General features: G+C 34.8%; 1 protein-coding gene across 1 annotated transcript in view; it reads left to right on the forward strand.

Annotated features, from left to right (window-relative positions):
• Positions 1 to 6,884, forward strand: part of PRKX (protein kinase X-linked) — a 46,383-nt gene extending 39,499 nt beyond the window's left edge. The window contains exons 7-9 of the mRNA XM_029964824.1: positions 2,209 to 2,286; positions 5,370 to 5,518; positions 5,905 to 6,884. Of these exons, the coding sequence (XP_029820684.1) occupies positions 2,209 to 2,286; positions 5,370 to 5,495 (204 nt within the window). The 3' untranslated portion in view covers positions 5,496 to 5,518; positions 5,905 to 6,884. The remainder of the gene's footprint in view (positions 1 to 2,208; positions 2,287 to 5,369; positions 5,519 to 5,904) is intronic.
• Positions 6,885 to 12,979: the final 6,095 nt, after the last annotated feature.

Below are 12,979 nucleotides of genomic sequence, written 5' to 3' on the forward strand. Positions count from 1 at the left end.
TTAGATTAGACCAGGAATTTGGGATTAAGTCCTGTAGTACACAGGGCCAGCTCATTTGGTTCTTTCTTTAGAGTTGTTAATCCTGGAAGGAGCACTAATCATATTTGAAGCTTAAAAATTATTTTCAAGAGTATAAGGGTTGTTGTAATATCATAATGTTTGGTCATTGTCTTGGTGGGGCTGATTAAGCACAGCCAAATAGTCTTCCACCAGGAAGAATTAGGCATCCTAATCTGAAGAGACTTCTGAAAGTACTGACTTACTAGAGACTGTGCTCACATGTCCTGGGTAGCATTTCAGAAATAGACCTGTATTTGTGGTATGTCAAGGAGAAACACAAAGCAGTCCTGAATTCTCTTGAGCTGTCCTTGTGTAGTACAGTATGATGTCAAGATGATGAGAGCTGTATGACAAACTTATTTGATTCTACAGCTGTGATTGGTAGTTCAGTGAGAAGTCAACTGCGTGTGAATTAGCTCAAGTACTTTAACAGGCTAGCCAGAACACAACACAAACTCAGTATAGGTTATTTTACCCTTCTGGCAAAGTAAATTAATCCTTTATTTGTTGACTTGCTCTTGTTCTTACAGTGTGGCAGATACCGAAATTAGCTTGGGTAGTCTTTTATTTCTTTAGGGGCAGCTAACATCTTTATTTCTCTGGGCAAGGGAGGTCAGTGGTTTACTTTTTGCCCAAAGCACATTGAATGGTGCACATAGGTGAAGAAATTAGAAGATGCACAGTCATACAGGTGTCTTTAAAATATTTTTGGTATAAGTGTAAATGCTGTAACCAGCTGTCCAGGGTTTTCTTTTGGAGTCTTTTATGGCACGAAGTCAGACTGGCAGGAAAAACCAGGAAATAATGTTTTTCTTATCCTTCAGAATGGTTTGCAGTGTTTTTCAGGGGTGGAAGCAGGAGGATTTCATAAGCTGAAAATTCAAAACTGATTGATCAGTGAAAATTTTTATATCTTTTGACAGTTTTGAAGGAAAACAAAAACAAAAGCAAACCTTGATTTATTCAAACATAGGTTTTAGAAAATGTGTTTGGCTGGCTTTTGTGTTGGTTTTGGTCGTTTTTAGTCTGTGGTTGCTTAGGTTTGTTTTGGGGTTTTTCCCTGCAATTGACTAAAATGTCAAAATCAAAACCAGTTCTAATGAAAAGCAGGCTTTGGGGTGGGAGCAGTAGGTCAGACTTGTATCTGATCCTTTTCCATGATTGTAATTGGTTTAAAATAAGGTAAATTCCACTGGACCCTTTCTGGTGAAGCATTGAGACAGATCTGCTTTTGAGGGAACTAGGTGATATACTGTTCTTCTTGATGCCTCATAGGATATGAGGCAATGGATAGTCTCATTCCACATAAATCTGAAAATGTGTGATATGCTTCATTTTGTGGAGTTTTATGTGGTATGATCTTGAGTGCTATGCTGTGATCAGGCCTGAAACAGAGAACCAGCTGTTTTCCCCCAGTGCTTAATCCCTTGAGAATGAGCCTGTGCTTGAAACAAGTTTCATCATGAAAAAGGAAAAAGACATTTTTGTTCCTTATGTACATAATCAAAACAGGCACCTTTAACTGTATATCTAAAATAAAAACAAATGTTCTAATATATTTACTTCTGTAACAGTACTGAGAATCTCTTGCTGTCAGCACTAAACTTCTGTAATATTTGAGAAAACTTTGTGCTTCCCAGACGTTATTTTATTTAAGACACCAACAACTCTCAGTTATTTTTTTATTAGTGTAAGTATTAGAAAGTATATCTGAATAAAAATGTCGGGGAATACAAAAGTGAATAGAACTGTAGTGAATGGTTTTGAGGGTACTTTAAAGCCTCTTCTTAATTTGCATTGTGTCAGAAGAATGCAAAAAACCCCCAAAACATAATAAAACAAAAAAAACCCTAAACAAACAACAAAAAGAAAACCAACAAATAACAAAAACAAAAAAACCCAAGCTAAACAAACAACAGCAACAACAAACAACAAAAACCCAAACATTTGGATCTTATTGCTGGAACTCAGGATCTGCTAGGGAATTAACACTATGAATTTATACTGTAGAATTTTTAATGATTATCACCCGAAAAAAGGAAAGACTGTTAGTCTGCTTTGATACCGCAGGTCTTATGCTGAAATACATCGTTTGGAATACATATAACTAACAAATTAGTTATTTTGATTTTTTTTTTTTCTTTAAAGAATGGCGCCGATGATGTGAAGAGGCATCGATGGTTCAGGTCTATAGATTGGGACGCTGTACCTCAAAGGAGACTAAAGGTATATTCCACGAAATACTGTGTAGGACATCACAAGGAGAACTCATTGTTCATTTAAGCTGATCTGTTGAAGGTTTGTTGGCTGTTGCATCTGTGTGTTATGTGTGTGTATGACTAAATGTCTATATGCACACTTCAGTAATTAAATGCATATTTGCCCTTTTACAATGCAGAATTAATTGTATGACTGTCTGTTTGCATTTTTGTCTACTTACAAAATGTCTAAAAAAAAAAAGCCTGCTTTCCTTATGTTGATTAATTAATACAACATTTAGGTTTCAGTTTTAGGGGTTTATAAATATTTACTTGTATGTGGCTTTTATTTAGGGGAGTGGAGGGGGTTGGTAGTCTGTTGGTTTGATTATTCTTTTTCTTTTTTTCCTTGCCCTTACATTTATGGAAGTATTTTACTCTGGGCTTTAAATTTTTGTGCCAAGTTCAATTCAGGTAAATACTTTAACAAAATGTAAAGCATATGGGAGTAGGAGGAATAGGGAAGGTGAAAGAGAAGGATTTATGAATGTAATTCTAACACACTTTTTAACAGCACTGAATTCTAGTATTGTATGAGGGCAGATGTTTGCTAAAGCTATCAACATTACAAAATGCTTTTTCAAGTCCTTTGGAACTAAAACTGCCTTCTTTCTTCCCTTTCCCAGAGTTCTAACTCATATGATTTCTTACAGCAGTGATTTTCTGTAACAGAGGTTGCCATATGCAGTCAATCAAGTACCAATTAAATGTTTGTTTTTCTTTTTTTTGCATTAGTTTCTTATACCTAATTTCTAGCTAGTTATCTTAAATTGAGTTCTTGCAAAAAACTAGAAGAGAAGACTAAAATGTTCTTGATGCATTCTTGTAAACAACATCTTAATACAAAGCTGTAGATGACTTTTTTCTTTACCAGAAATAAGTTCATACATTTTTAAGTTTGTGGATTTGTTTTATTTTTAATCATTACTAGACACGTTTTTATGTAATGTATTGTAATGAAGTCACATTTTGCAAGTTATTTACTGTAAATTCTGTTCATGAAAATCTGCAAAAAACCACAATCTGCATGATAACCTGTTTTATAAGTATTTAAATTCTGAAGTTTTTGAAAACCTTCTCTATTGCCAAATCAATAACAAATAAATTAAACAAATTAAAACCTGGTTGTTAGATGTACAGTCAAACGTCTCAGGTCCAAACCTCCTTTGTGTGGCATTTTTATTTTAAAAAAATTAATTTTTTTTAAAAATTAAAAAAATTTAAAAAGTCATTGTCACACTTGTGAATCTAAAACTTGTTTCTTAATCTTTGTGATGATTACATTAAGTTCTTAGAAGACAAGTCACTACTTAACTAAACTTCAGAGCAGGGATGTGAATTGGGTCAGAATTTTGCTTGGTGATTTCTAGAGGCAGCTTTATTCTTCAGAATTTGTTTTTACAATCTCACTGTATTTCATACTGATGAAGAGATTGAAAATATGAAATAATGCACACAATGCTCCCTTTTCCCTGTAAAAAGTGTGAATTTCTCTAGTGTACAAATGACTCATTGATTCATCATCCTAATAAGGTCTTAAGTATCAGTATTATATAAATAATACTAATGACTGAAAGAGAGAAAATAATTTCATTAATCATCCTTTCTCTCTTTCTTTTCTTTTGTTGTCTCTTTTTGTGTGTCACTTCACAAAACTATTTTTTCCTGCCAAAATGCCTACAGGGAGGTGGGGGTATGGACATTGCCCACAGTGGAGCAGACAGTTCTCTGGAACAGAACAGATTCTACACATTTTTTAAGCATCTGGGCAGTGTAGTGAGACTGCTGGGTGCGAAAGTAGGACTCTGCTTTTGGCTGAAGGTTAGAAGTATCACCTCTTGGGGGCCCTTGGTTTCCCATTTAAAACCTACTGATGATATTGATTTGAAAAGCCCAGAAAATCAGATAAGGTCTCACAGGCAGTGGAAGGCAAACCTTCATCTTTTTGAGGAGATGCAGAGTAACATTTTGCTATACTTTATAGTTCTGTCTGTGGTATAACTTGTATTAACCAGTTCATGGATCATCTGTAAGATTTTCTCATTCTAAAGTGTTCTGTTGGACTCACATGATAGTTCAGCTCTCAGTTGCTGAGAAGGGGTTAGAGAGATGAATGTCCCTTGAGAAACAGAAAAGGGGTTTGTCTTACATTAACCTCTGCCATTAATGAAATATTTCAGAAAGGAGGTTTATCTCATAGCCTGTGGGCAGAAGGGTAAAGTAATATGAATGCTAAATATAAAACAAGGAAAAACTACAGGTACTGTGAAGTTGGTGGGCAGTACTAGAAATTGAAAGGATCCTCTGAGGAGAGAAAGAGAAAACAGATAATTCTCATAGCACCTTCAGGTTCCATAAAAAAGATCCATTTGAATTAAGTTGCTTTTACAGCCATCCTTGTGAAATGACTTACGGTGCAGCAATTTCTTTATCTGTTTGAATTTATTGCTAGGTTAGGAAAAAGCACTACCTACTAGGTAGTGTGAGAAATAGAGAAGTTAGTCATTTCAGCCACCTTAAAACTGATCAATCTATTCAAAACCAAAGAGAAGAGGAGGCTTTTCTCCTTCAATTAGAAAGCCATCTCCCACACTGGTATGATGACTTTTTCTTAGTTGAAAGGAACCTAATATGATTACATTCCTTTCTGTTCATAGGCCACAGATGATGGGAAGAGTGAGGAAGAAGAGTGGCAGATTATGCTATGATGGCATGTGCCTGGAAGCCTAGTTGTAGTAATGTTTTGCAGTAGTTATCTTCAGTCTGCAAAGCAGCTAGAGAGGTGGTGTTAATAACATAGGTCTCTATATTTTAAGTGTGTTTTAACCACATTATTTAACTGCAAAATAGACAAGGTGTGGGAATGTGTATGTGTTTCTGCAGGCTTCTCTCTCTCATGCCGTTCATTATTAGGTGAACTGTAAATCTGTGAACTGCAAATCTGTACCCCGTTTGTTTAATTGGTCTTTTACAGAATTTTTACTTTAATATGATGGGGAAAGATCACTGAGGAAACTGTACTAACATTTTTGTTGTGCTTTTTCTGACTAGCCTCCTATAGTACCCAAAGTGTCCAATGATGGAGATACTTCCAATTTTGAAGCTTATCCTGAAGATGACTGGAATAAGACACCTCCAGTACCTCCTAAAGATCTAGAAATTTTCAAGAACTTCTGAAAGCAACATCTACAATGGATGAGGTATGTCCAAATGTCAGGAGCCATCTTGAAAACATTGCAGACTGAGAACCATATTCAGAAATTACATCTTCTCATTCATAATGGCTTATGGAATGATAAAGATCATTTATTCACAGGCTTTGGTTTTCTACAGTGATGAAGAATTATTTGCATAGAGATATTTAAGTCCTGTCCTTAAATCTTTTAAAATAATGTGTTAAGAAGAAATATCTAGATTGATTTGACAGATAAGGTAATGCGATTGTTCTTAATTGCAAGGTTTTTCTATTAAGAATTTTCAGATTAATTCTGTACCCTGGATTCTGTCTTTTAACTGTGATAGTTTGATACTTGTTATTCAGTTCACATACTCCACCTTGTGTTTTGTGTTCCTTTTTTTGTCTTAGAAGCTGGAAGAAAATTGAAGTCCTAAGAGCAAGTCTGAAGAATGATGGAGTTCATATGTAAATGAAAATTTTCGTTGTAGCTAAGAATGATACTGAATTCACATGTGTGTATTAGTATATAGTAAATACCTAAAGAGGTGGAGGCTGACAAGAATGATTTTTTGCTGTAAACATTTAACATTAGTTTAGTTAATTGTAATAATGATAGTCTGCTCTGAAGTAGACTCACTAAAATAGTATTTTTAGGATTTATTTTTTTTAACTTATGGTTAAGTTTCCTACTATTCTCAGATCTTTTTTGCATAGTTAACTCATAGACTTAATTTTATAAGTTTATACTAAACTTGTGTAATTAAAAGCACAAATTAGTATATATGTATATAATGAATACAAAACAACTAAAGCACAGGAATTGTGCAAAGATGTAAATTTTTGTACTTTGCAGAGTCTATGATTTTTATTTTTAAAATAATGTTTTTCAAGAAGTTCTTTAGGAATAAAAATCTTAAAAAGGATAAATGAGTTTTTCATCATCTTATATGCATTTTATAATTCTTTGTAAAAAATAAAAATAATTACGTTTTAAAAAAGATTTGTACCTAAAATTTCCAATGCCTCACACTTGCAACCAGAGTACTTGAAAGCAGAAAGACAAGGGCATGTTTTATTGTTTTTTAAGGTGCATCTTAATGGCTAATTCAAGAAGTTCTGTTAAAATTACATCTCTTTGCAAACCGGGATTTTGAATGATTTTACACTGTCTGAAATGAGATTCCTCACATGAAGACTCACTGTAAACATGCAGTTCAGTGCATACTGAAAAAGGGCTCTAGCTAGCTCTTACAGGAGTTGTTCTGTCTCAAGCTTGCTGTCTTCTCCAAGCATGAGCCATAACAGACTTTTCATTCGTGAAATAGTTGTTGTTGAATGCTGGGTGCTTGAGAATATCCGAGGGAAGACTGAATATATAGTAAAGCCTGATTTTTCTGCTCCTGTTTTTTAAAAAATGTCCCGAAGTCTCTGCTGCCAGGAATTTTGTATGTATAGGGTTCAAACCCTAGATGTAAGGAGTCTTTTTTCATCCTGCTCTAACATCTTTCTAGCAGCTTGAGTACACTGTATTTTGGAAGTATTTGCAATATTGCTTCATTTTAAGTAGCAGCAAATATCATCATGTGTGTATGGATCTGTGTATATGAATGCACATGAACGTGAAGGTAGATTGTATACAAGTTAGAATTTTTTTTATTTTTTTTTTTGAGGTTACATATTGTGATGCTTGTGTTAATATAGAGGAATTGATTTTGAAGTGCTTCAATTGCAAAAAGTTATTACATTGACTTTACATTGTTTCCAGAGCCATGTGTACATACTCCTGTAACTACTGACCTCGTCAAATGCTTTCTAGGACAAAACTGCTTTCAAATTTTTTTTAATTCAAATCCTGAATTAAAAACTACAACCAAACTGTTTTTTAAGCATTATTTGAAGTGATCAGTTATTTTTTTTCTACAGTCTTGGACTTAATGAACTATTACCAACCCATTTAATTTATTTGCACAAGTGAGCCTGTTTTATTTTAAGTCTTTGCTGGGTCTTCATGGCCCACTAATGTAGTTCTGTCTGAGAGTTCATGCAGTTAGACACTGCACTAAGATCTCTGGATTTATGGATTATTATTTTTTTTTTTTTAAGAAGACTGGAACACTTTTTTTTTTCTATTCATGTAGGGTATTCTCTGAAGTTCATTTTACTTTGATTGCTTCTGTTAACACGTGTTTTTGCATATAGACTGTTGCGTAAGGACTGTTGTCTTGCAAAAGAGCCCTTAGGCCTTTGGTATTCCACGTCAGTGAACAAGAATGTTAAACATTAAAAAACCAACCTTTATTTTTGAGTTATATATATATATTTTTAATTGCCCAGTTTGAGGTTTTAAGTGATTAACTTCCATTGTAAACTCAATTGCCTTGTAACCAAATTATATAAATGCTTCATGATTTCAATGAAGAACATGCTGTAAATTTTCCTGTAAATTAGCTTGATCAATGAATATGTGTGCTACTGAGCTTTAACTAGTGTGATCTTCCACTGTAGAAAGTCATTGTCAATGGGTCAAATATAGGTACTAAACTATGTTTAAATGGATGAACAGGGATTTTGCAGTTTTGAAAGCAATTAAGCTATGGCTGTTTCTCAGCCCATCTGCTTGCCATTCAGAAGAGTTGTGATGCAGTGCTTCCTATGCTATAGAATTGTTTTTCAGCTTTCAATGACTGTAGCATGATTCCTTTTTGTACTGTACTGTGTACAGACTTTCTATGTTTTGCACTTTTCTATGGCAAACTTTGACTGCTCTATAAATACTCTGTTGTGTAGTATGTAGTGATAGTGGTAGCAGGCATTTGTGTGCTGCATAATCAGTTTGAACTGCTAGACTTGCGAGGTTAACTTGAACTAATGTTGTATGTTGCTGGTTGCTTGTTGTAGCTCACATGTATAAGTACTGTTCAAAGTTACAAAGTCAGCCCTCATTGCACAATGAAAATCACTGTGATCTGTACATAAACCCTAGTAAAACTTTATTGCTGTTAATTTATGTAATATCTGTCAAATCTGGATTCATTTAATAAACCTTTATATCTTTTTAAATGTTTTAATTTAGTTTGCTTCCATTTGTGTTGGGAGGAGGTTGAGGTTCTTCATCCAAGAAAATTATGAAGGGGAGAGGAGACGGAGTAGAAAAACAACTGTTCCTTGTTTCTAGGAGTTAAGTCTTTCCAGAACAAGACAGGAGTGCTGGAACATACTTCAGATGGTGTGGAAGAAGCACCAAAAAGTATATTTTCAAAATCATTTCAGGTAGCACATCAATGATGAAAAGTGTTAACTCAGACTTCTCATTTAACTTTGATTATATGACCCTAATTGCTTTGACATTTTCATAGCTTAATGACCTGAACACTGTCCAGAACACTCATTTCAATTTGTTTCTTTAGGCATCAAAATATTCTTACAATGTCAAGCACACCTAACTAAACCTTTATTTCATCTTCTATTAAGAACTTGAAAAGTCCATTTTCAACAAAATTTGTTTAGCTGTTGATGTTAAATTACTTTTCCTGGGTCAAATGTGTTTTATTTCTTGCCCACTAGATATCTTAATCTCGCAGAGATAATTACATAGTCATAGAACCAACTGGATGCAGTTTGTACTAGTTAAACGTTCATTTTTGTAACACAGTTTTTCTTTCTGCCTTACTTCATTCTAAATTTTGTGCATTGATGTTTTTCCTCTTGTAATAAACCACTATGTTATGTGCTTCAAGAAACTGCTAATGGAAAGTGAAGGAACACTGCAATGAGCCCTGGAAAGCTTTTGGTCATATCTTTGACATGAATCAAAAGAACTGCTCAGTTAAAACATACAAAATTTTTGAATAGTAACAAGAATCCAGGATGTTTGTAAAAATTTGGTTTAGCATCTTGTTCTTACCCCAACCATGTGGTAGAGTTTTTGTTCATTTGTTCTGAGTACTGTATCTTTTTTGCCTGCGTGTGTAACTCCGTCTTATCCAGTAAAGACCATTAAAATAAGCTTTTTCACTCGTGCAGGGCCAGTAAGTCTTGCTAATGGTTGAAAGCCACTGGCACTGTTACAATGGGATACTGCCCTGCACTTCGTGAATTCCTACATAATGTTCATATCAAGCTCTTCTTGTGCAAACTCCTGCTAGCTGCTACAGTCTCAGCTTCAGAATTAAGATGGCTTTTCACAGAGAAAGTAAAAGGATCTGCTGCTGTCCTCAGTATCAGACTAGCTTTCCATTCTGTCTTCCACACACACTTTCCATCTACCCTTCAAAATCTACCACACATGAATATATGTCAGGCATCGTATTTATCCTTGAAACCAAGAATATTGTAAACTTATAGCAAGCTGATTTGTAGGAATTTATTTCTACGTATCCAAATATTTGCTGCATTTGTTTCAATGCCAATAAGAATGAGGGCAGTTGAGAGTTGAACACGTCTTACTGTGTTTGTAATTCAGGCCACTGAAGTCTCTGAGAGACATCCCAAAACTGATATGCAACCCAAAACACCAAAAATGCAGGCCTGCCTTCTAGTAGATGAAACTCTGAGGTTCTATGCAGGTGCTGTCTCTACTGCACTGGTTTTTACTTAATCAGAGTTTGTATCATAAATACCTTGAAAAGTGTAATGTGTGTCATCTTAAACAACTAACTAACTAGAGATTATTGTTTTGTGTTTTTTTATTCTTGCCTCCAGCATATTGTCCCTATTCTGGACTCTGGTAATAAAGAAGGCAAATGAATGGGATAAAACTATTTTGGGAAAACAAATAAGCTTGAATTGCACTTTAATTCAAGAAATAACTTGATATGCCTCACCAGTACATACTTGCACATGTACTTGTTCTACCACTAACCACAGAAAAAATCGTGCCAGTTCTAGGTTTATGCTGACTGTCAAGCTATAATTGTGTTCTTCTCAATATTGTATACTAAAAGACAGTTGTAAGACCCAGAGTTTATTTCAACTTTAGTCAGTAATTGGTTTAGTTTAGAGAGTCCTTGATACTAAAATCTCTTGGTTGGAGAAGGAGAGTGCTTTACAGTCATCTTCTTAATTTTCCATCCTGTCCAAGTGTAAGCTGTGCAGAGGAGGTGGTTGTGCTTTGAGTACTGTTGCAGTTCACTTGAAGAAAACAGCAGCTTGCTCAAGCCTACAGTGTGTCAGGCTTACTTCAGAGCCTGAACTTAAGTCTTCTCACCCTGAAGGCCCAAGTCTCTTTTCTTTCAGAAGCTTTGTGAGAGTGTGACTGAGCAGCTTAGCAAATATTAAGACTGAGCCTTAGGAAAGCTCTGAGCTTTACAATGGCAGCTTTCTCTGAGTCCACATTTCTTCAGAAGTTAATAACATTAGCTCATTTTTGATTTAGGAGACAAAAATAAAAGATTCTGAGCTACTTGGTGCTTCTAAGTTTGGTGAACAAATGCCAGAAATATGGAGTGTTTCAAATTGTGTGTATAATATCTAGTAGCTTCTTTGACCTGATTTTAATTTCTCTGTTACAAAGAAATTGTAATTGAATTTAGGACCCTCTTCTAATCAAGGTGCTTGTAAAACCATTTAACTGAAGTAGGGCTGCTGGGCTGTGTTAATATAGTAAATAAAACATTCACAGATGGCATGTCTTTCATTTGTACTGATAAACAGTTTCCTTTGATCCATGCTAGCTATAAATGGCTTAACATTCTGCTCTTAGTTTTTCGTCAAGCCCATTTTAATAAGAGGTTTTGAAAAAAAAAATAAACACAGGTAAGTATTATTATTATTATTATTATTATTATTAACCTAATAAGTAGGTAAATTATTTTGTGTTCGTATGAATAAAGCTGATCTGGGAGTTGATATTGAAATGCATTATCAAGGAACAGCATTTTGTTCTGGATTAATAAATTTGTGTTTTGAATGTAATCAGATTTAGGATTTTCCTTACTAGCCTGTGACTTGCAGCAGCACTGCAGTCCTTTGCCATGACACTTGCTCCTCCTAGCACTGCTGTCACCACTGTAGCAGCAGTGAGTCCGCTACCCCAGCTGATCAGGGAGAAAATGTGTCCCTGCTGTGACCTGAACTTTGGATCAAAAGTGCTACTTCTACTAGTTTATCTGAAAAGGAATGTTCAATAGCTGAGTGTAGCTGAAGTCCTTCTATTCTCTGCAGGTATTTGCCACCAAGGAGCAAGACTACCACAATATGCTGTAAAATAACATTCAAATGGCGCATTTTTAATCCATTTTAAAATATTTACATAAAGCTCCTGTGACTCATGTAATCCCCAGCAAAATCTTGGTGATGCAAGAAGGAAAGTGTGGTGGTGGATCACTTAGGGAAGTGTTGCTAGGGACTGGACTGAATCTGTTCTTTAATATCACTGTCTGGCCATTGAGTAAAGGGAGTTGTTTTTTTTTTATTATTTTATAAATAAATTTTCTAGGCAGGCTATCAGAACGTGAGTGACCATTACTCTTGAGTCAGTTTTTCTTGCTGACCCTTGGTTTTGAGGTAACTTCTGGATTGTGAAAATATCTGAAGTCTGTTTGGAAACTAGATTCTGTCAGTAATTTGCTATTTTAATATTTTTTTCTATACAGCTGATGATTATTTACATGCAAAATATAGCAAGTTTAAAATTAATATGTTAATTTGTTTAAAATTTTAATTATTTAATACACTGAACTGGTAATCAAATAAAGGAAATCTCTGCATTCAGTTCAAAAACAATGAAAGCTTTGGATGTAAAATATTTTCAGGTTGGAAGTAGAGTATTATTTTCTGAATAAGCAGGTATCATGAAGGTAAGCTGATTTCAGTTCTTCAGCTGGGTATTAACACTGGAAGCTGTTGAATGAGGAATGAAAAGAGGAAGATTTCTTTCCATTTCTCTCTTCCGCCCACATGTCAATAATTCTCATGGCTCTGCTTTGCGAACGAAGATTTGGGATGTCAGTAATTATGTAGTAGAAAAAGTGTAGCTACAGCTGTAGCTCAGAGTGAAGGTGAGATATCTACAGGGCATTTCTCAAAACTGCCTAGGTTGCGTTGAATACCTCACAGCTTGCCCTCCATTTTGTATCAAACTTTTCTTGGATGCTTTCATTAAAAAATTGATGAGGTGGGACATGTTAGGAGTCATCTTCTGAAAACAGATTGTTGATTGTTGCCATTAACTTATACTCTAAATGCCTTTTGTATCACTTTGAAGTGTAAGTCTTTGATAGAAGTATAAAATCTGGCCTATTACCCTTAAAAGAAGTGTTCACCTGGATGGAAAAGAAGTTAACCGTATCTTTTTTGTATTCTTTTTGGTCACAGTGTTTATATGAAATATTAAATGGTTTGAAGTTTGACGTGTGACATGTTACATTTCTTAAGCAAAGGAGGCTTTTCAGCTTTAAAAGAAAGCTTTTTTACTGGTTTTGTTCTGTATGTGTGACACGTGGATGTCAAAGGAAGTTGCCAGTACAAAACAGTTTCCAGCTTC

Source organism: Manacus vitellinus, unplaced genomic scaffold (assembly GCF_001715985.3).
Source record: "Manacus vitellinus isolate BGI_N305 unplaced genomic scaffold, ASM171598v3 scaffold_7_pilon, whole genome shotgun sequence".
Lineage (NCBI taxonomy): Eukaryota > Metazoa > Chordata > Aves > Passeriformes > Pipridae > Manacus > Manacus vitellinus.